Below are 25,208 nucleotides of genomic sequence, written 5' to 3' on the forward strand. Positions count from 1 at the left end.
TCCTGGTTCAGGAAAATTAAGTGACTTGCAAGGTACTGAACAACCGGTAAGTGGCACACTTTGCAAGAAGAGAAAGGGGGAGGGAAAGAAAGGAAAAAATCCAGACCAAGCTAGGGTAGCAAATTCATTATCCTTTCTTCCAGAAACTTGAAAATACTGATGGAAATTCAGAATAAAATTTAATAATCTTCAAAAAAGTTTAAATAAACAGAATTCATAGAAACCAACAAATAAACTGCTTGAGGAACTACAGGTAGTGGTAGAGTGCTTGCCAAGCATGCATGAAGCTCTGGGTACCATTCCCAGAACCATAAAACAAAAAAACCCAAAGCAACAATTGCATATAAAACTGTTATTAAACAAGCACACTGATCAAATAAACATTATATACAAATAAAACAAATATACATTTGTTAATGTTATTAGTAAAGACACTTTCATGGAGAACATGATTTTCAGCAACTGCATTAAAAAATGAATTTGATGAAGAAATACTGGATTTTTCCACACATTTAAAAATGGTAACCAAGCTGCGCACTGGTGGCTCATGCCTGTAATGCTAGCCAAGAATCACAGTTCAAAGCCAGCCCAGATAGGAAAGTCCATGAGATTCTTATCTCCAATTAACACCAGAAATCAGAAGTGACACTGTAGCTCAAAGTGACAGAACCCTAGCATTGAGCAAAAAGAGCTCAGGAACAATGCCCAGGATCTGACTTCAAGCCCCACGACCAAATAAATAAATAAATACCAGAGAAAGTTGGCATGAGTTGGAGATATAAATGGCATTAATTTTAGAATAAGAAACATGAAAGATGAAGTATTCTAGTGGAAATTTTATTTCAGCTAAAATGTTTTAATATCTGATTTTTAAATGATTCATAATACACATATATAAAATATTTAGAAATGTGATTTATACATTACTTGGAAATTATCAGACTTGGAAACATTGTAATAGTATTCAAAATGATACAAATCAAATAGTATATAAAAATTGTAATAGTATATACATCAACATATTAACTAAAATTGTTGAAAAAGGAACTGAAATTATCTCTCTAGAAAGGCCTGAAGAAAAAAGCAGCAGCAAGCAATAATCACTGCATTCAAGAATTATCACATGTATTTGAAAGCACACTTGCCCCTCCCGCCACACCGACCCACAATGTCCTACCACTTTCATCATTACTAATGTTATCTTCTATAGGCATGTATACATACACATGTGTATGTATCTGCATACTGTATGTACATGTGTATTGTGTGGATATATTTAAAAGCACATTAACAGACCTGATAATCACATAAAACCATAATGTCAACAAAATCAACTGGGAGCAAGCAGTTTCCCACCTGAAGTCGTTGGTACTTCCACGGTAATACTACTATATGGTGGAGGAGAGGAGTCTGTCTCAGGTGCCGGCACAGAAGGGGCAGTCAGCACAGCCTGTGGTATTGAGTTTGAAGTGGACGGCTGCTCTGAAGCAGATGATTCAGAATTATCCTCTTCATTGTAAAGCTAAGAAGACAAAGGAAGAAGAGTCAATGCAATGGTGCTCATTGTATTTTTATTTACAAATCTGTAAAGATTTTATAATTCAAAATAGATTCAAATTTGCATAAGCCTATATATAGTATTAAGTATGTATCATTGTGCATATACTACACTTGTACTGCAAAGAAAGGCAAACCTCCTGTGAACTCAAACACAATACCATCTTTATTACTTGAATCTATAAGTAGAAATATAATAATGTAGAAACCATCTAAAAATGTGCAATATTCTTAAGTTTTCCGAAGTATAGAAAAATGTAAAATGAGTCAATGTACATCCTAAAAATTTTTTCATCATAATTAATTTATCAATAGTTCAAGCAGTAGGAATAACATATTAAAATTTTAAACCATTTAACTTATTGAATCCTCACAATAAATCTATGAGATACTGTCTTTATCCCCAGTGACAAATCAGAGGTGGTGGTAGGGAATCATTAAAGTACAGAGACTTAATATAACTTCCCAAATATCACAACAGCTAAGAAAACTAAGCAGTGGGTTTATGCATTTATGATGACTTTGAAACAATCATTAATATGCAAGCAAACTACTATGAGGTAAAACAATGGCATAATACCATGAAGTGATGCATCAAGGAGAGACTATAATTTATCTCTAATGTATTGAGAAGAGTACTTATTAAAACATTTTAAGAACTTTTAAACTAGAATCTCAGTTTTGAAAAGAAACTATGGGTTTTCAGTGTTACTCTTCATTGATTCATTCCCTTAAGAAATACAATGTTGGGCTGGGAAGGTGGCTCAGTGGTAGAGCGCTTGCCTTGCATGCATGAGGCCCTGGGTTCGATTTCTCAGCAACACATAAGCAAAAAGAAAAAAGCTGGAAGTGGCGCTGTGGCTCAAGTGGTAGAGCGCTAGCCTTGAGCTGAAGAGCTGAGGGACAGCACCCAGGCCCAGAGTTCAGGCCCCACGACCAGACCCCCCCCAAAAAAGAAATACAATGTTAAAAAAACACTCCTCCAAAGAAATGTCATATTACTACTATAAATGCTATTTTGAATGTTGTAATGTAGCAAGACTACCATGGTTTCCTGATTTCAGAAAGAATAGCATCCCCATATACCCCTCAGGAGCTTTGCTAAAGTTGGCTTTCTGTGCCTCAGCATTCACCTATAGGTTCTGAATGCAGCCAGAATCTTCAGAGTTGTAAAATGGTTGTTGGACAACATGGGATAGCCACTAGCACGGAGAAGGCATTTAATAAATACATGTCTCCCAACTCCAATTCATGAAGTAGAAACAGAAATTATGAAGTAGTCTCTCTCAGTCCATTAAGTAGCTACTAATGTCTCTAAAATATAAAAATGACATAAACAAAATCAAGTGGGAGGTAATTTATTACAATGCTGATTTAATATACTTTAGCAAGTGATGCTATGAAAACATTTTATCAGTTAATAAATGTATACTTTTAAAAGAACTATCATAAATATAACAAATAATTTCTCACTTTTTTTTTAGTTTTTCCAAAAATTTATTAAAGCAGAAACAAGTTGGTCAGGTATTTGCTGGGAAAAAGAAAGCAATTTTAATGGTATTCAAAAATACTTTTAAAAAAGTATTGTAGCACAAGACTTCTTTGTAAACTAGATTATGTGTTGTAAATGGTTTTTCAATTTCTCACATTATTAAGGCAACTCTTTCTACTCACATCACAGCACAAGGGTTTGAATAATTAATCACTCTCTACACTCTTGGTTCAAGTAATGATAATGTGAATTTTGTATGTGCATTATAGTTACTTGTAGAACTTTTCCAAGCAGGCCCTAAATTACCACCTCTTAATTGGCAACATCTTGTAGCTGCAGCTCAGAGCCCTGCTTATGCTGTCCTATTACAGTCTATCCAAGGGAATCCTCTAAGACCAGTCATCTTTACTTACTGGACTTGTGGAACAAAAATGTTACATTGGCCACATAAGACAAATGTAAGTGAAATACAGACATTTACCTGGAAGTTTCAATTACACTAAGTAGTAGCAAAGTTATGAAAAAGGAAAAAAATCATTTTTCCATACCTGATATTAAAATCACAAATGTCAGATATAACTTTATACTAAGGAAAAGAACTTTATAACAAAATAGGTCTTTAATTCTACTCTTATATAAACACGTAATATTAAATATGGTATACAAATGCGCTCTCCACAATGACTATGCCATTTTTGAAACCTGTCAACTTTACTTAAATAATTACAATGAAAAGAATAGCTACAGGAACTTTCACATATGACTCAGAAATAAACATTGGAACATTATATAACATATCCTAGTTTATTTCGAGCAACTTACCTAACCCCTACTTTTTATTTTACAAGATTATGATGTACAGAAAAGATTTACTGTGCATCAACAGTAAAACCAAATAATTCAGTCAAGAAGCTCTACCCATGGTTGCATGTAACTTTCAATTTAAGTATAACACTGCAATTTTACATCTTTGCAGGCAATGAAATTGCTTCTATAAACCAATCTACTGTGACTGCCTTTTAAGTGAATCTACACAATGATTCAAATCAAAGTATATGTTCATCAAATTAGAAAATGCCATTCAGGAAAATCATTTCTTTCTAAAGATTTTTATTTTACATTCTTTAGCAATTACCTAAACAGCAAAATCAGAAACCAGGAGGGTACAGTGGGGGGCAACTTGTAAACAATGCTGATCCCAACTTCCTGTGCCTTATCCACACTCATGAGCCTCTAGAAAACATGTAGGTAATACAGTATGACACATGAGAGCTAACATTTCTCTTCAGTAAAGCAAGAGAGAGGGTGTGAAAAGCTACATACTGAATGAAACATGATTGTTTATTAAAAAAAAAAGATGAAGGCTGCATTAAAAGTAGCTACTCTCTAAAAATGTATATTGAATATACTCTCTATAAATGTATAATAAATGTGTATTTAATGACTAGGAAACTATAAGCACTAAAATAAACTAACTGGAAGTCCAGCCTTATAGTAAACAAAGTACTGCTATACAAAGTAAACAAAGTACTATTTCTTCAAACTGGCTTGTCTCCTACAGTACAACTCTTAAACTAAGAGTGACGAAATATGAAGGCAGATTCAGATGTGTTGCTTTAGTGAAGGCAGGAGGTTTCCTAGTACACAGCACCATGAAGAGAAGCAGAGATGTGCTATGAAGTGATGTGGATGCATCACAGTGCCCTGCCTAGGCCAGCAGCAATATAGTCTCACTCCCTGACCTCTAATTGTCTTAATTCATTTCTTTACTTTTTTGTTTGGACATGTTTTATTACTATAAAAGAAAATTTATGACCTTGCTAAAGGAAAAACGTAATTCACTTTTTAAAGTTTTCAGATGAAGCAATACCCAAAGACATGATGTATTTTGTATACTGCCAAATTATGTTATATTTAGTATGAGAGGGAAGAAGAGTAAATCTTTGGTAAATCTTTTTCTCCTTCCTTTGTTTTTTTCCCCAATCAATAATGGATATTTAATTTGGTGGATTGTATTTTTTTTCTTTTCTTTTTTTCCCATTTTTTTAATACTGTGAAAAGGTGCTGGTGGCACTCAGGAGGCTCAGAGAAGAGGATCAAGGATCAGGAACAGTGAGTGCCCAGACCCTGAGTCCAAGCCCAAGGACCAGCACCCAAAAACGAAAAAACGTGGTCAAGTTTGATAATTAAGTGATCCAACTACATATTATGGAATTCTGGTCTCCTCCAGAAGGCTATGAGGGAAAAGGTAATCAAGTCTTCTAATTTTTAAGATCCTGATAATAAAAACCTGTTATCCGATCTTGCTCTATTTAATACCTAATTTAGGGAAGAAAACAGATTGCAGTTGCAATAAAATCAAAGAGCTGAGTCAAGCTGTACATCAGCTGCACAAGACAGTGAGCTCACCTCATCTGTACAAGGTGGTTAGGTAACACAGGTCTTAAACTCTGACAGATCAATACTGTTCTGAACCAGTAGTTCAGAAGGTTCTCACTGAACCATGCTGCTTAGCCACAGACCTAGACTTTCCATAAAAAAAAAACTAAATTTCAAGTTCTCTCATATGTAACTCATTAAGCAAATAAATAACTTCCCCCCCCAAATTCAGGTTTCTTTTCCAAATACTTTCCCCACTAAGCCCAAATTTTTAATAAATAAAATCAAAATGTAATATGAAACCTCTAATTTCTGGTTTTCCATGTCTCAGAAGCCAAAATATTAAGGAATACACTATGTCCTTTGATAAAAGGCTTTCTCATAAAAAGGAAAAGAATTATTGAGGCAGGTTAGCTCTAGGGAAAGAATACTGAAATCAACCCCCTCTCCTAGCTGCATCCTACAAAATCCTCGGAAGTCCAATCTCCTTAAAGCACCACTCATGGCCATTCCTCAGTGGTGATTTGTGGTCAGTTTACAGTGAGCACTTCTTCCTAGAGGTGGAAAAGCATTGGCCAGTTCTAACCCAACTGAGGCACCTCCGTGGCAGAAGGTATGCACCCTTAGCCTGACCTTTCTGTCTTTAGTTTGACTTTTGTGCAATAAACTCCTACTCAGGGCTCCATACATATAGTTGCATTTCATACATATACTTGAAAATATAAGGATGGAAGCCTTATAATATGTTTAGATCCCTTCCAAAAATCTGCTAAATCCGGATCCCTCATTTCCCTAAGATCAGGCCAGTATCATTACTATTAATTTCTCTATACTCCACAAATGTTAGTAAGCAGAAATATTCTTAACCATGTATTTGCTCTTGGGCCTCCTAGCATGGACCTGCCATTTCTTTTAATGGTATACTTTCTCTCTATTAAGCTCCTCACTTTACCACTTTGGAAACAGTAAGAATCTAGGATCTTCACCTCTACCACCACTAACTATAACATTTATTAAAACAGCTCTCTTAGCTTTATCACATGCAATTTTTGTTGAAAACAGTACAATCTACAACTGTACCTAAACAAAAATGTATCTAAACAATGCAAATAAAAAATAGTATCCATTTTTTAAGATGGATACTTTAAAAAGGAAGGAATTTTGAATGGAAACTGATTTTTTAAAACCCTTCAAGATATTTTATTGCCACCCTAGAGCTTTCTGAGCTTCAGATCAGGATATATACATTCTTTAACTTCCTCCTCCCTATCACTTTTTATGACACCAAAAAATCACACACACAAAAAAAGCTCTGGGTTTGTATCTAATTCTTTTTATCCCTTTTTTCAGTGCTCAGTTAATTCTATATATTGTTCAGCACTCAGCTTAAAGGCAAATTCTCAAGAAAGCCTTTAGTCTCCCAAAAGTAGGTCTTTGTCACATAATCTGAGCCTTACATCAGTTTCTCAGGGCACTTACCACAATACCATTTTTAAATGTAGTCAATCACTTATAATCTGTTTCCCCAGCTAAACTAATGATCTACAAAAGTGGGGGTTTGTTTCAATCTTGTTGGATGATGTGAAAATAAAAGCTCCCTTGCAAAAAAATTCTGAGTCAACTTTGGTTAAAAGTACAAAAAATAAAATGAAATATATATAGGTCACCAGTCACTAAAAGCATAAGGAAAGCCCTGAAAGCGGATAACCTTGCTAATCTTACTTTGAAGTCTCTCCCAGCTAGTTATTACTTTCCTCAGGAAGTTTTAAAACATTTGTTGGGGACAATTCCATCTCAAAGACTTCCAAGGAACAAAGAAACCAAATAGCGAGGGAAAAAAATCTTACATAAATCTGTACTTTCAAAAGAATTACACCTCTAGTTAAGTTTCTGTTTACAAACTAAAACTGCTTCATAAATATCCTAAATCCTACAATTCCCTCCTAGATTACAATGCGTTCTATATGGCACACTTATTGATTGGGTTCAATCCTTTAATTAAACAACATATTTTCCTTAAAATTTTACATAAAATATAAGCAAAGAGATACTCCACAAACTCTAGAAGAATGAGTTGCTTAAGGAAAGACAGAGAGAAGGTGAATACAATCAAAGAAGGATATTTACATGTGTGCAAATGTTAAGAATGAAAGTGATTAACACGTATAAGCATACACTCATTATAACTTCTAAAACTCTCACTTGGATTTTCCTAAGAAAATATGTATATACAAATATGTCCCATAATCATTCCTTTTTTAAAATCAATTGGTTAATATGATCTTAGCACAGATTATTAACAGCTTGTTGATCACTCAATTCTTAAGGGTAGAAGAAGTTGGGGAAAAGGAAGAAAATGGAATGGATGGCTTTAGCTTCTCTTTTAAAAAGAAATGTTCTAAAACAAAATAAACAGCAAAATGCTAATATATATTATCCCATAGTGGATAAAGAAAATAGTGGAATGAGGAAATCACCATTGGCCACTATAGTCAGTTACTGTATCAGGCAAGAATTACCAAAAATGCTGAGGGTGTGACTAAAGTGGTAGATTGCTTACCTACCAAGTATGAGGTCCTGAGGTCAAACCCTAGTACATCAAGAAAGGAAGTAAGGGAAACCATGGGACCTATGTTTCTTTGGGCCTGGCTTACTTCACTTAAGATAATTTTTTCCAAGTCTTTCCATTTCCTAACAAATGGGGTGATGTCATTCTTTCTGATGGAGGCACAGAAATCCATTAAGTATACATACCACATTTTCTTGATCCATTTATCTACTGAGGGGCATCTGGGTTGGTTCCATATCTTAGCTATGGTGAATAATACTGCAATAAACATAGTTGTCTGGTAGCTTTGGTGTGACCTTGTTTGTGATCATTTGGATAAATGCCCAAAAGTGGGAGTGCTGGGTCATAGGGGAGCTCTATGTGGAGTCTTTTGAGGAACCTCCATACTGATTTCCAAAATGGTAGGACACAGAAGTGGTGCTGTGGCTCAAGTGGTAGAGCACTCGCCTTGAGCTGAAGAGCTGAGGGATAGCGCCCAAGCCCAGAGTTCAAGACCCATGACCAACCAAAAAAAAAAAAAACCCTAAAGTGGTAGGACAGGCTGAAAAGCTCAAAAGCTATGTACATGTGACCATATAAGATGACGCTAAGTGAAATGAACCCCAAGATAGAGACACAAGTGCCTTTATCCTTCTTGCTGTTGTTTTAATGTATTTATAATGTATCATGTGTGTTTTTTTTCTTTCATGTTCTTCTATGGTATAACCTGTTTTCACTGTATTTGATTCCAGTGCCCTGCATCTTATGCTCTGCATCTTCTTGTAACTTGAGGAGGAGAAGGGAAATAACAAAATGCTGAAAAAAGGATACAGGTTGACCCACTGTAACAACAAGATAGTAAGTTGAAAATTAACTTTACAACTTGGGGCAAGGGGAATTGAGGAGGCAGGGAGGGAAGGATGGTAGGAAAAAAACAAAGGAGGAAGTAATAATGCTCTATAGGAAATGTACTCATTACCTTACTCATGTAAATGTAACCCCTCTGTACAGTGTGTGTGTGTGTGTGTGTGTGTGTGTGTGTGTATATATATATATATTTGGGGGGGGTAGGTCATGGGGATTGAACTCTGGGCCTGGGCGCTGTCCCTCAGCTCTTCAGCTCAAGGTTAGCATTCTACCACTTGAGCCACAGTGCAACTTCTGGTTTTCTGGTGATTTAATGGAGATGAGTCTCACAGACTTTCTTGCCCAGGCTGGCTTTGAACTCTGCTTCTCAGATCTCAGCCTCCTGAGTAGCTAGAATAACAGGCATGAGCCACTGGTGCCCAGCCTCTGTACAATATTTTTACAATTAAAAATATATATATGAAAAAGAAAAGAAAAAGAAACAATCCACCCAATTAAATATCTACTATTGGTTGGGGGGAAAAAGAAAAGAAAGGAAGGGAAAAAAAAGATTTACCAAAAACATCTAATTAATTAAAGTAAAACAAAACAAAACAAAAAGACATGTTCAAGGAATACAACCATCGACCTGAACTTCCCAAAACTTTGCCATGAAAAAAAGCAAAAAAGACCAGAAAACAATTGCAGATAAAAATACACTAGCGGGTAGCTCACGCCTGTAATCCTAACTACTCAGGAGGCTGAGATCTGAGGATTAGGGTTCAAAGCCAGTTCGGGCAAGAAAGTCTATGAGACTCTTATCTCCAATTAACTACCAGAAAATGAGAAGGCTCAAGTGGTAGAGCACTTGCCTTGAGCTGAAGAGCTCAGGGACAGAGTTCAAGCCCCATGACCAACACACACACAAAAAAAAAGTCTGCCTGAATAATTAAACATATTGTTTAATTGTAATTAGATCCCAATTTTTTAAAAAATCAAAATCTTTCTCTTTCTATAGTGGGAAAGTGGTGACATGTTTATATATTACAACAAGGTTAGTGTTGTACATTTGCATAATCACAATATAGCTATGTAAGAATTTTTAGAAAAAGCACACAAATATTTAGATGCAAAGAGACATCACACTTACCAGTTACTTTCAATGTTTTGGGAATAAATATGTGCATGTGCCTATATACATATAAAGAGACTAACACAGAGCAAAATGTAAAATGTTACCACTTGGGTGAATGGTACACAGGAACTCTGGAGGGTTTTTAATCACACATTTCTGAGTCTCAAATTAGGTTAAAATGAAGTCCTTTTTTTGAAGTAGATAAAAATATGGCATGTAAAAATCAATACATTAACTTAAAACTCCACAATTCACTTCCTACAAATTTCCCCTCTTCTCTCTAGGAACCCTAAAAGATCATTAACTCCTATAACACATACCCAGCCACTATACAAAATGGACTCTGCTTTAAAAGATGGAACGGAAATCCAACATTCCCTAGATGGCACTCTATCCCTTTCAAGTAGGAATGGCATTCCTCCTACTCCTAATCCCTTATCGAGGAATAAGATGAACAAAAGTTGTTTAGGATACTGAGATTTCATATCAAAATCACTTTTCGAGTTCATGCTACCTATCCATCCAGTCTGTCAGACATTTTTCATCCTGTTCTTGTTAGTAGTACTCACAAGACTCCAAATAACTCCTAGTAGTAGTAGGCCAGCTCCTCCATAGCATTCCCATCTAATCTTTTCCTAATCTTAAATTCTACTTTAATACAAGACTACAAAACATGAAGTAATGGTATCTTGAATTAAGCAATCAGTGACTGCTTCAGTTCTCTACTCCCTTAGCAGACTTCCTGAACAGGTTATCATTTAGAAGTGCTTCTAAAAAATGTTAAACTTAAACATCTTGATTTCTGATCACAACTTCTAGGCTTTTGCCTTTCTCACTGCCTAAACTAAGTTTGTTCCTTTCACTGCCTTCTATGTAGCCCAGGCAGTAAAATGAATAGCCTGAATGAGACTCACCAGCATCCCCAATTCCCTAGTCCTCTTAACCTCAGCCACAACTACCCCATCAAGACATAAACTGTGGTGAGCCTATTGCCTTCCAATGGAGGAACAAAAACAAATCGGACAACTGGGTAGACTGATGTCACCAATTGAGTTTCCAATTCCAGCAAGGCTGTCACAATTAGTGGTCACCATGACAGGTGCTTCAACTCTGCCATTCTTTTCTCTTCCACTTCTAACCACAGAACTTGGAGGCAAAAATCTTTGCTTCCTACTTCACAGCGGGAGAAAAAAAAAAGCTCCTTCCACTTCTCTCATCTGCAGCTCTAAACTTAGCATTATGGCATCCATCCCAACTCATATTCCTCACTTCAAATGCCAGATAAATACACCAAGATCTTGCCTCCTAGAGGATCTTTCCTTTAAATTGTATCTCTCCTTCCTTTTTAACAGCGGAAACTTCTTTGTACCCACATGTATATTTTAGTCATGGCACATTTTAATAAGGAAAAACCCTGCTCCAACTAAAAATACTTTCCCCTGCTTTCTGAACAATTTCTGCCTCTTTTTTCAAATATGCTGGAAAGAAAAACAATAAAATGTCTCTTATCTGAACTTCTACTTCTCATTTCCTCCCTAATCCATTAACTTTCACTCAAACACCTAGTGTTTGCCCTTCAGTGGACAGCAAGTGAAAAAGTATAGCAGAGTGGCCCATCAGCTGCACTAGATATTGATGAAAATGAACTAAGCAACTCACAGGTGGTGATGGGAGGAAGGGAATGAAAGAGAAGGAGGGAGCAGCTGATACTAAGAAAAAGGAAATGTACTCATTACCTCGCTCATGTACCTGTAACCCCGCTGTACAGAATTTTTACAATAAAAAACGTTTAAAAAAAAAGAAAAAGGGGGCTGGGAAGGTGGCTCAGTGGCAGAGCGCTTGCCTTGCATGAATGAGGCCCAGGGTTCAATCCCTCAGCACCACATAAGCAAAAAGAAAAAAAAAGCCGGATGTGGCGCTGTGGCTCAAGTTGTAGAGCCCTAGCCTTGAGCTGAAAAGCTGAGGGACAGTGCCCAGGCTTAGAATTCAGGCCCCACGACCGAATCCAAAAATAAATAAATAAATAAATAAGGAAAAGGAAAGCAATATGCATATCATCAGATATATGTAAAGGTAACCCCACTGTATGTCACCTCTAAAACAACAATAAAAAAATGTTGCCCTTTTGATGGTTAAGTTCAAAAGCTTATTTTCAATCCTCAGCTTAGCTAAATCTCCAATCTATTCAACACACTTGACCACAATCTGAACTAGGTTTTCTGCAGCTTCCAGACAATGGGTCCTTTCTGGTGTTCCTCCTACCTTTGACCATTCATTGTGCTTTTTTCTGTAGGGTCTATATTCTCCTTTGGCTAATTTAAACACTTAGCAGAAACCAAATTCACAGCAATTGATACTGTCTCTCACACATAGGAATTGGATGCACCTAAATGGTGTTTAACTCGTTATTTGGTTTAGGTTTCATTTGGAAGGTCATTAAAACAACCATGTAATTTTGTTTTTTGGGGTTTTTTTGTTTTTTGGTCCGGTCGTGGGGCCTGAACTCTGGGCCTGGGCGCTGACCCTCAGCTCTTCAGCTCACGGCTAGCACTCTATCACTTGAGCCACAGCGCCACTTCCGGCTTTTTTCTTATGTGGTGCTGAGGAATCGAACCCAGGGCCTCGAGTATGCAAGGCAAGTGCTCTACCACTGAGCCACCTTCCCAGTCCTGTAATTTTGTTAAAGTTACTCTTACTAGATTCATTGTCATTTTAAAAATTAGCATGCTGTTCTGTCCTATTTGATATCATGTTCTTTTAGAGTATCAGCTAGTTGCTAAATAAATATACAAAAGGAAAAACACACCACCATGATTTGGTGCCAAAAGATCTAAATTTAAGATACAGACCTACTACTAGGGTAACTTCAAGTTACTAACCTGTTTGAGCTTCATTTTTCATTCTGTCATCCATGCGTTTCCAGTCAGTCAATTTCTCATCAGTCACTCAATTATAACACTTATGGTACAAATCTAATCTCATCAATACTTGGGAGCTTGCAGCTCCTAATAACAAGAAGTTATAAAGAAAGACCATAATATAGTATGACTAGGAAAGCAAGAATTAACATATTCAATCAACAAGAACCATGCCTGAAAGATCAACTTTCTTCAAATAAATGTTTTTTTTTGGGGGGGAAGGGGTTGTTTTTAATCTTTTTCTGTGTGCTTGTTCTAAGGCTTGAACTGAAGGCCTGGCCGCTATCCTTGAGCTTTTTTTTTTTTTTTCTTCTCAAGGCTAGCATTGTACCATCAGAGCCACAACTCTACTCTGGCTTTGTGTGAATGTTCAGTTGAGGTAAGAGTCTCATAGACTTACCTGCCTAGGCTGACTTCAAATTATAATCCTCAGATCTTGGCTTTCTTAGGAGCTATGATTACAGGCATGAGCCAAAAAGCCTGCTTTAAATGTATTTTTGTATGTGCTAGCATTTGGGCTCAAACTGAAGGATTCATGGCTTTTTTGCTCAAGGCTGTCACTCTACTACTTGAGCCACACATTCACTTTCCACTACAAGTTTTATTTTTCCTTCAGAAAACATACAAAAGCTAAGAACAGACTCCTTCAGCAAAACTAACTACAGTGACTTTAGTTACTAGGAGATAAGGGTGGTTGTTGATTCCTCAGGAATCCCCAAGTGTCAAGACACCATTATAGAAAATAGAGGGATGGTCATCAGTGTTTCATCAGTGTTACAAGCCAAAGCATTAACTCCCAAAACTTGGCTCCTGGGCTGGGAAGGTGGCTCAGTGGTAGAGCGCTTGCACTGCATGCCTGAAGCCCTGGGTTCGATTCCTCAGCACCACATAAGCAGGAAAAAAAAAGCCAGAAGTGGCGCTGTGGTTCAAGTGGTAGAGCACTAGCCTTGAGCTGAAGAGCTGAGGGACAGCGTGCAGGCCCAGAGTTCAGGCACCACAACCGGACCCAAAAAAAAACAAAAAAACTTGGCTCCTAAGTCAGAAGACAAACACATATAACCATTTATTTGCCCACTCTTTGTTCTTTCTCTGGAAGTAGAAATGTACCTCTATACTGATTCACTATATCACTATTTTTATTAAAACTTTATTTTTTAGATTTATTTTCACAGCAAAGTCGGCCTAAGGTACAGAGACTTTCCATGTAACCCCATACATGCAAAAAATAACCCATTATCAATGGCTCCCACCCATGGTACATTTATTTGTAGCTGATAAACCTACTTCGTTACTATGTAAAGCCCATAGTTAACTACAGAGTGTAGTACAGAGTTCACTTTCAGTGACTGATGGCTTTTGGCACATGTATAATGACAAGATACAGTGCAGATGTAGAGCAGCTTCTCTGCCCTAATATTCTTCTGTGCTTTCTCTATTTATCCCTCCTTCCCACTAACACATAGCATCCATGGGCCTTTTTTTTTTTTTTTTTTGTCGGTTGTGGGGCCTGAACTCTGGGCCTGGGCGCTATCCCTCAGCTCTTCAGCTCAAGACTAGTGCTCTACCACTTAAGCCAAAGCGCCACTTCCATCTTTTTCTGCTTATGTGGTGCTGAGGAATGGAAACCAGGGCCTTATGCATGCAAGGCAAGCGCTCTACCACTGAGCCACCTTCCCAGCCCCTCCACTGGCCTTTTTATTGTCTCCATAGTTTTAACCTGCCAGAATAGTTTTACCTTGAATAAAGATGAAATCATATAATGTCTAAGCTTGTCAAACTGGCTTTGTTCCCTCAGTAATACAAATTTTTATTTTGTATATTTTGATGTCAAGTTCTGAATTACTATAGTATCTATATATAGCACAATTATCTACTAAAAGTCATCTTGGTTGCTTCAGTTTGGTAATGTATAAACAGATGCTATAAACATGTGTATGTTTTTATATAAACCATAAGTATTCAGTTTCTTAAGATAAATACCAAGGAGTGACTGCTAGATTGTATAGTAAAAGAAAATGTAGTTTTAAGAAACCACCAAACTAGGGGGCTGGGAATGTGGCTCAGTGGTAGAGCGCTTGCCTTGCATGCCTGAGGTCCTGGGTTCAATTCCTCAGCACCACATAAGCAAAAAGAAAAAAGCCGGAAGTGGCCCTGTGGCTCAAGTGGTAGAGTGCTAGCCTTGAGCTGAAGAGCTGAGGGACAGCACCCAGGCCCAGAGTTCAGGCCCCACGACCAGATCTCCCCCTCCAACCCCCCCGCAAAAAAAAAAGAAACCACCGAACTAGGCCAGCACCAGTGGCTCATGCCTATAATCCTAGCTCCTCAGGAGACTGAGATCTGAGGATTAAAGTCAGAAGCCAGCCTGGGCAGCAAGTCTGTGAGACTCCTATCTACAATTAAGCACCAAAAAAAGCCAGAAGTAGAGCTGTGGCTCAAATAATAAAGCACTAGCCTTGAACAAGAAAAACCTCAGGGACAGTACCTGGGTCTGAAGTCAGGTACTATTAGGCTCCAACTTCTTTGTCCCCATCAATACTATGTTGGAATCTTATTATCAGTACTATTCTGAATCTTATGCCTTTTCATATACAATTTAGATCAGTCACAAAATAACTTACTGGGATTGGACTGGGACTTGATCAAATCTACAAATCTATGTGTGACGAACTGGCACTATGCAATATTAGGTTACAAAACTTTGAAGAAAGCAATGAAATATCTTTCCATTTCTTTGCTTTCTTCAGTTTTGTAACTTTGTTTATATATTTTACGTATTATTTATCTAAATATTTCTTGGTGAGGGGTACTAGTATAAATGGTGCTATTTTTTTTGTTTTTTTTAAACTGTGAAAATACCATATAGAGGGGTTACAATTACATGGGCAAGATAATGAGTACATTTCTTATCAAGCATTGTTGCCTCCTCCTTTGTTATCCCTTCCCATAAAGTTTGTTTCAACATAACAACTTGTACATCTCATTGTTGCAATGGATCCACCTGTATCCTATTTAAACGATTTGTTTTTTTCCCTTCCCCTACACAAATTATACCAACATCAAATACAGTGAAAGCAGGGGGAGGGATATACAAAGCAAAAAAGAAATCATCTTATAAATATGTTAGAAACAATTGCATGAAAGAAAAAACATTTGAATACTTATCTTAGGGTTCATTTCACCTAATATCAACTTATCTGTCCTTTTCTGCTTGCCTATTATCACCTATTAGTTCCATGAGTGTTTTGGCTTTTTTTTTTCATTGATCTTTTAGATTTACATAAATAATCGTGTCCTCTGCCAACAAGAATACTTTTCTTTCCCAATCTATACCTTTGACTTCCTTTGTTGTCATGTTGCACCAGCTAAGACTACTAGCTGAAAAGACCTTGTGACAGGGGTCAGCCTAGCTTTATTTTCACTCTCAATGAAAAAGCTGAAAATATCTCAGAGCTAAATAAAATATCTGATAGTTTCTAGTAGCTCTTCCCTTCTAATATTTCTAAATTGGTAACAGTATTATTGTATGTGGGTGTTAGATTTTGCCAAATGCTTTTCCTGCACCTATTTTATGATTTTCTTGATGTGACAGATTGAATTAAATGATTTTTTTAATGGTGAACTTCCTATCATAGCTCACACTTTGCCACAGTTTTAGACTTTGCTGGATTCTATTTGTTAATATTTTGTGGAAGACCTTTACATTTATATTCCCAAGAAATATTGGTGTATGGATTTTTTTGTAATGCTTTTGCTAGTAGCATTGGTAATAGGATAATGCTGGCCTCAAAGAATGACTTTGCAAGTACATCCCCCAATCTCTGGAAAAAGAACAAAAGAGCTAGAGTGATTTTTTTTTTTCTTAAAAATATTGGTAGACCTCACCAGTAAAACCACCTAGGACTAGTGCTTTCTGCTTTAGAAAGTTCAGGCTTCTTTTTCTTATATAATACTTTTTTTTTTACAATGTTGTCAAATTTCTTAAAGTGATAATCAACATAAAGAATACTGCTAACCTTGTTTTTTTTTTAAAGGAACTGATCAACATCATTTTTTTCTAGAAGGTGAAATGAGTCGGGGTGACAGATGAGAGGGGGAGATAATGAAAGGAATGACTCATCAGGAAGCATTAGACATTTTCAGGGACACGTCAAATTGCAACCCCCTTGTACAACCTTTGAAGTTTAGAAAATAAAAGACAAAGAAAACAAAGCACAGAATTTGGCTAGCTCTGCTAAAGCAGACCAGTTTCTTTAGCTTGATGAAATGGTTCGGGGGAGGCCTTCTTAATCTATTACGTCTTGATAAGACTTCAGTCCCTACTTGTTTTTTAAAAGATAATTTTACTGCAGTTTATGTTTAGCGAATTTATTCTCTGGGCAAGCATATAGCTTCTAATACATCCTTAAGTAGGACGTCATGAAATTAAGCTATAGAAAAATACCGTCTAGAAAAAAATATGCACTTAGATTTCATGACTGCATTCATTTGGACCAAAGATACACAAGACAGTACAATATTACAATGTGCCTTTGCAGAAACCAGAGGAAAAATGCTATTCAGAGGAAAATGAGTAGGTGGCTCTTTATGGTATTGGAATTGCAGTTGTCAACAAATTTCCAACAGTTTTGGAGAGAAAAAAACTGGTTGTCTAAATTGTGAAATGTGTTTTTTGAAAAGTAGTTCTGCTTCAAAATGTAACTTTTAAATAACTAAAATAATGATGAAAAGAGCTGAAAATACTTCATTATATAGTACTTTTGTTTTAACTTGGACAATTAAAAACACTATGAAGGAATATAGTAAGTACAGATACTGAAATAACTTCTGGCACAAACTATTCTTACTTCAACTCTCAATCACAAATACTGGGATAGGAATAAGTACACTGTTTAAGACTGCAATCAAATTTCCTAGACATAAATCCAGGCTTCAGCACTTCCTAATTAACTGTGACTCTGTGATTCACTGTTATCAATTATAAAATGGAAACCATTTTCTTATAGTAGTGTGAGGATTACAAATATTTTTATTATAAATAGGAAAATGTTTGATAGTAAAAACATTATACTATTCATAAATATTCAAAATAATCAGAACAAAGGCATCTTGCCCTTTTCACATGTTTTAATTATACCTTTATTATCTTTAAATAGCTGTACAAAGGAGCTACCATTCAACAAACCAGTTTATAAGTACAATGCATCTTGAACTATGTCACCCTTTTCATTATTCTCCTCCATCCCTCTCCCTACCACCCAACCCTTCTCTTCAATGTTTCTAGTTTCATAGGATATGCTTTTACTATTATATAACTTATTATAGATGATGAAATAAATTTTAAAGAATTGAATTGGCACATCTAGGCAGAGGCAGAAAGTCAAGATTCAAACTCTGGTTCTAATGTATGTAAATTCAGGCTCTTTCAAGATGACTTCAACAAAAAGTTCTCAGCAACTATCATTCTCTCCAGAAACTGACTTCTATGAGTTTTGTAATAATTATTTAAATACATACAGATGCACACATGAGCATGAACACACATAAGTGCCCGCCCCCCCACACACATGCCTTCAACTCTTTCAAATCTATCTAGCTGCTTCATTGCCACTACCCTAATAAAAGTTACTATATTTTTCCAGTACTTTGCATATTTTTCATCACCTTAAACATTAATCATTCTGCTGTAGTAAACATTTAAACGTATCTTCATTAATTATAGTTACCTTACTACAATAAAATATCAGACCTTCTTTCTATTTAACTCTAACTTTGTACCTGCTGGCCTATCAATCCACCTTTCCTTATACCTCATCTAAACTATTGCTATAGCTTCATAACTAAATGGCAGATCTTGACTTTGGAAATTCCTCAAAGAAAAAGTTAGCTTACCAGAAAAATGATATAACTCTCAAACACACCGATCAACAAGTCCACAATATAAACAGTTAAGAGGCAATAAACAGGCACAGAAGTATTATTGAAATTTAAAGAAAACTTCTAAAATAAGGGGATACAAGAGGTAAAGTATTAAAATAAGAATGCCAATATGAAAGGAAAATTAAACAAAAATACTAGGAGTAAAGTTAAACACAGGAAATAGAGGGGAAATCTAAGCAATTTCCACTCCTCTCTAAGGAGGAGGTGCATAACTTTGAAACAGAATGTCCTACATACAGTCTTCTATCACATGAGAACATTGAAGAAAATATTCACTCCTCTACTTCCACAAGAGTGGAAATGCCTTTTCTCCTTCCCAGGGGTAGAACAAATAATCTAACCAAGGTTATCATATTGTAAATGCAAGCAAGTGATCAGAAGAATAATTATGTAAAAACATCAGAATCTACCTAAAATAATAAAGCAAAGTGTATGCTCTAATTATGAACTGGCAATATCAAACTACATAGTCTATATCACTTTTCTAGCACAGAACTGTGTAATTTTTTTTGCTTTATAATAAAATATAGCCATATCTCCTAGCATTTACTTGAAAAGACATTTATTTCTTAAGTATTTATTTTGCACCTATAAGAGAGAAGCCCAGAACAATGTGGCTTACTAATATAAACAAGACAGATTAAGATCTACTCAGAAGAGATCTTAGTCCTACTAAGGGGAAACAAACACAATAAAATAAAGGCTAAAACAGTTATGAGTGCACTGTGTTAAGAAAACACAGAACTTCAAAGTACAGACTAACAAAAGGCAATGAAGAAGCAGAAGGTGAGGGAAGGTTTTCTGAAGAAAACAACATATACACATAGATATGAATAAAGAATAGACATTAGTCCCAAAGGTATAAAGGAGAAAAGCAGAAGGAGAAATATTATATTTAAAGTCAGAAGCGGGGTTGGGGACTTAGCATGGTGGAAGAGCACTTGCCTGGCCCCAAGATTAGTCCTCAGCTTTCAAAAAGACAAAAAAGAAAAAGAAAAAGCTGAAAGTCGAAAGCAAAAGAGCATGGTTTGGGGAAATGGTTAGAGGACAGAAAGTAAGATAATTATCACTCCAAACATGACAGAAGTATGTAATGCAATAATAAACTAAGCAATGAATAGGTAGGTAGGTGCTCATACTGTTCTCAAGGTTAAAAACAAGTGTTATTTCAAGATTCTTCCCTTTGGGGAGATATCACATAAAATGCCATATGACAGAATGAAAGTTCTCCCAAAACAAAGAGCACAAATAGAAAATGTCACTATTAGATTTCTTTATCCAATATTCAACTGGTGTCCTAAGACCCCAAAAGTAATTTTTAAAAAGTTAGTATCACCCATTAAAAGATTTATTTACACGGTACTCTGGCTTAATTCCCTATTCTCTAGGCCTCTGTCAAAATAGCACAATTTCCTTATATATTATATGTAATTCTGGAGAAACATCATAGACAAGCACAGCACATTCCTGAACTTCTAAATTATTAAATTGTTCATGTTCAAACAAATCTTAAAAGTAAGCAAGTCAAAACCTTGAAATAATCTGATAGTAAATCTTCAACTACTGTAGCATTTCTCAACTTGCATTTGGCACATCTTTAACAAGAATTTTACCCACACCTTAATTCCAGCTAAGTGATTAAACTTTTGAAAAAAACTGTAACAACATGGCTTGAAAACGCAGACATGAAACATGTGAGGGCTTACCATTATGTGGTGGGCAGGTCAGCCTTAATTACAATGCTCTGGCCAGTCAACTTATACTTAATAGATGCCAGAGGAACATACTCCATAGGACTATACATATAGTCTACAAATAGAATTATATTATTGTTACACATACAATTAAACAGTATTTTAGATTAAGGATAGAATAAAAATAACACTGTTGCTAATTAATCAATATAAAATAGATGAGGAAAATCAAAGCAGTACTCACAGCTTCACATTTAATTTGGATAGGAGGCAGGATTACTGCATTATGGTTTCATACATTACTTAACGAACAACTCTAGGAGAAACCATTTCAGAGGAGGGAGGTAATGTTGAGAGCACCTGACAATATGTTAAGCAACAAGAAACTACAAAAAGCTATCACACCTTAGAAAATACAAGTCTTGGTAGAAAAGATAAAATATGAATATCTATATCTACATATATATGTGTGTGTGTGTGTGTGAGAGAGAGAGAGAGAGAGAGGGAGAGAGAGTAACAGAAGCAAGATCCCAAGGTACAAAATTCATTTACCCATAAAGTCAAATCAAATAGAGTGATTACCATATACCAGACACAAAAGGATACAGCAGTGAAAAAAAAATAGACAACTTTTCTTTTCCATCATGAGGCTTAACTGGGGAGAGGAGGATGGGTAATCAGAAATAAACAAAGTATTCACAATACAGGGAATTGAGATAGGAAGTACTCTGAAGGGGTATGGTGATTTTAATAGTGAGATCAACAACAGTCTGAGGGTTCAAACAGAATAAAGATGCTACTAGACTTGAGAAACTCTTGTCTTTGCCATGCTCACAGAAAGTTTTTTTACTCTATCCTATTACCCACATTCTAGTGACAGACTAAGTACTTGTCTGATTACCAGGTAGAAGTAATGGTTATAAAACAACCTGTTGTATTGCTTAGGATGTACTTAGAGCCTAAGCAAAACTAAAAAATAATTTCCAAAAGATATCCCTCAGTGGGTCAAAGGTTCAACAGGCTTATACAAAGTACATCTACACTAGAATGGGTGAACTGTATCCTGCAGATCAAATAGATCAGGTTTTTGAAATAAAGCTTATGGAATGTAGCCATATTCATTCATTTTCAGTTTTGATATAGATACTGTTACACTACAATGGAAGATATAAGTAGCTGGGATAGAGTCACATGGTTTGGTAAGCCTAAAATACTTACACTTGGCTCTTTACAAATTCCCAGTCTATAGAATCACCACTACTACAACCACCAGCCTCAGTGTGACCACTTTAAGGGCCTTTCAATGAGCAAGTGATTACTGTGGTCGCAGAGGATCCCACCCCAGATGGGCCTCTTCATTGATGGTGTTGTTTTCATCTGTTTAGTTTGTTTAGAGGAGAGTTTCAGTTTGTTTTCTAAAGGTAGGATACCTCTTTGTCTTAAAATTAACCCAGGCTGGCCTTAACGTCACTATGTAGCTCAGATTGGTGTTTCCTCCCAAGTGTTAGGGATTATAGGCATGGACCTTAGCCATCTGAGATTGGGGTTTAATACTTTGTTTCCACTAAGTTTTGAATCTGAGTTTTTTGTTTTTGTTTTTGGGTCCAGTCGTGGGGCCTGAACTCTGGGCCTGGGTGCTGTCCTTCAGCTCTTCAGCTCAAGGGTAGTGCTCTACCACTTGAGCCACAGCGCCACTTCCGGATTTTTTCTTTTTGCTTATGTGGTGCTGAGGAATTGAACCCAGGGCCTCAGGCATGCAAGGCAAGCACTCTACCACTGAGCCACCTTCCCAGCCCCTGAATCTGAGTTTTATAAGTGAACTCAAATACAACTTTGATAAAGCATGTGCCTGAGCCTTAGCTCATAGTTTGCCACCCCAAGAACGGTTCTTAGCTACACACTACTTGGCTGTCTCTATCCCAGGCTGGCACCACGGCAAATTCAGCTGACATATCAGAGCCTGCTGGTTATTGCTGATTCTGGTAATGAGCATGTACAAGCATGGAGACGGCAATTCCTTGGACACTTGCTTCCTGCCATGAGCTGGGAGAGCAGACTACTGCAAGAGGAAATTGACTTCACCACCTTAGGCCAGAGTCTCACATTTTCCTTTGGCACTGGATCTTGTATATTATATAACTGGACTTTTTTTTTTTGGGGTCCAGTCGTGGGGCCTGAACTCTGGGGCTGGGTGCTGTCCCTCAGCTCTTCAGCTCAAGGCTAGCACTCTACCACTTGAGCCACAGCGCCACTTCCGGCTTTTTTCTTTTTGCTTATGTGGTGCTGAGGAATCGAACCCACGGCCTCGAGCATGCAAGGCAAGCGCTCTACCACTGAGCCACCTTCCCAGCCCCATATAACTGGACTTAATTGCTTTCGTGAAACAAAAATTATAAACTGGAGTTACAAATGATTCTGTCAATTTTCAGCACACACATTATTCTGTTTTGTTCCATTCAAATGTAAGCCATTCACTTAACCTTGCTGCAGCCACACGGCTTTCTTCCTATTTCTTAAACCAACATATTTATTTATTTCTACTATGGGCCATTATCATACCTGAAATAATTCTCAACTAGGACAAGATCTGCACATTCAACCAAGGACTACTACTCCTTCAGAGTAGATGGAGGCCAGGTGCCAGTGGCTCACACCTATAATCCTAGCTATTCAGGAGGCTGAGATCTAAGGATCGAAGTTTAAAACCAGCCCGGGCAGGAAAGGCCGTAAGACTCTTATCTCCAATAAACCACCAGAAAACTGGAAGTGGCGATGTAGCTCAAGTGGTAGAGCACTAGCCTTGAGCTGAAGAGCTGAGGGACAGCACTCAGGCCTACAGTTCAAGACCCATGACCAACAAAAACAAACCAACAAAAAACAGAGTAGATGGAGGTCCCAACCTATCCTGACATTTGTCAACTGAAGTTTCGTAGAGTACATGTATTATTTAGACCAATCACCTGGGGGATAAAACCTGGTTAAAAGTCATGAGGGGACTCTACAGGGTGCTGGAAATACCCTCTCACATCAGGAAGCTTAATCTGTAAAGAGCAATGGTAAAAATGGCTTTTCCCCCCCAAATTCACATGTTGAGGCTCCAACTTCCAAAGTTAAAATATTTGGGAGTTATCAGGTTTAGAAAAGGACCTAAGAGTAGAGTCCCTGTAATGGACTGTCATTTAAAAGAAAAGTAAGAAAGCCAGGAACCAGTGGCTCCTAAAAACTTGGGAGGATCATGGTTCAAAACCAGCCTAGCAGAAAAGTTCAAGGGAGGCCATTTCTAATTAACCAGAAAAATGCTTGAATGGAAATATGGCTCAAGTGTAGAGCACCAGCCATGAATAAGAAAGCTGAGTGAGATCACAAGGCCATGAATCCAAGGTCTGGTTTCAGTAAGCATGCATACATTAGAGCACGTGTGTGTGTGTGCGCGCACACACGCAAGCACACACACTCAGAAGAGGGAGAGGAGGACTCCACCAAATGAGGACACATATTCAAGTGGCCATTATCTATAAGCAAGGACTCAGTAGGAAACCAAATCAACTAGCAGTCTTGATATTGAATTTCTGAACCTCAATAACATGAGAAATAAATTCCTATTGTTTGTCTACAGTACTTGTTATGACAGCCCAAGTTAACTAAGACAGCCAGAGGGTAAATATTTCAGATTTTGTAGGTTTTGTCACAAATAATCAATGCTATCACTGTAAATGAATATTCCTACTCCCAACAAAACATTATTTACAAAAACAGGAATAGGACTGTATCCTACTGATCCCTACCCTGTTATCTTAAAAACAGTACGGAGTTAGAAGGGTATATACGTTTGTCAAAGTTCTTCCAACTTATATGCTCATTTTAATCCAAAGGGAAAAAAGGCCTATTTTTAAGGAAGTACACTGGTTATCTGTAGCTAAAGTATCAAAAATGAAATAAAGATATACAAAACCACAAATTCAACGAACTGTTAACTACAATTTATAAGTAGTACAGTTAATTGCATAATTCTTTCAACTCCTCTGTATATTTGGAATTTTTTATTTTTGAGCAAAAAAATAATCATATTTATATTCTACAAATATGACAGGCTGTGCAAACAAACTGAAAGATGGTCAGATGAGGAAGAAAATAGTAATAGCTATTTAATGACATGGACAGGATTTGAGTACCAAAAAATGTTCATTATAATAAAAAAAAAAAAAGGCAGCGACACCAAGAGAAGGATCACTTTTTGATATCAAGAATAGGAGAACCCAAAGAACAAAGTTCAGTGGTAATGTAACAGAGAATTAAAGCAAGACAAGAATGGGAAAATATTCAATTATGTAACTAGGTAACACTGATTATGTAAAAAGAGGTGTGTTAAGACTACAAACCAGACAAAGTGTATTAATAAATTCAATCAAGGGAATCTAGAACAACTTAAAGAGGCACAATACTTCTTTAAAATGGAAAAAATGAAAAGAAAACACCTGTGCTATTGGGAGAAGCCATCTGCCAGGGCTTTATTGTTCCTGCAGGTCTGGCTGAGAGTTCCCATCATTTGCAGAGCTTTCCATTCCAAGTACTGAACTGTTTGTTGTGTGGTAAGTTACATAGACAACCAAGAAGATTAAGGTTAGCAGCTCAAGTTAACTGCCCTGGCTAGTAGGGACATATTAACATGCTTGTGGTTTGTTACAATGTTTGCTGCTTGTAA

At 36.7% G+C, this 25,208-nt stretch overlaps 1 protein-coding gene across 1 annotated transcript in view; it reads right to left on the minus strand.

Annotated features, from left to right (window-relative positions):
• Ndfip2 (Nedd4 family interacting protein 2) overlaps window positions 1-25,208 on the minus strand; it is a 49,719-nt gene that overhangs the window by 19,464 nt on the left and 5,047 nt on the right. The window contains exon 2 of the mRNA XM_013010582.1: window positions 1,357-1,522. Coding sequence (XP_012866036.1) covers window positions 1,357-1,522 — 166 coding nt within the window. The remainder of the gene's footprint in view (window positions 1-1,356; window positions 1,523-25,208) is intronic.

The sequence above is a fragment of the Dipodomys ordii genome, unplaced genomic scaffold (genome assembly GCF_000151885.1).
Source record: "Dipodomys ordii isolate 6190 unplaced genomic scaffold, Dord_2.0 Scaffold1, whole genome shotgun sequence".
Classification (NCBI taxonomy): Eukaryota; Metazoa; Chordata; class Mammalia; order Rodentia; family Heteromyidae; genus Dipodomys; species Dipodomys ordii.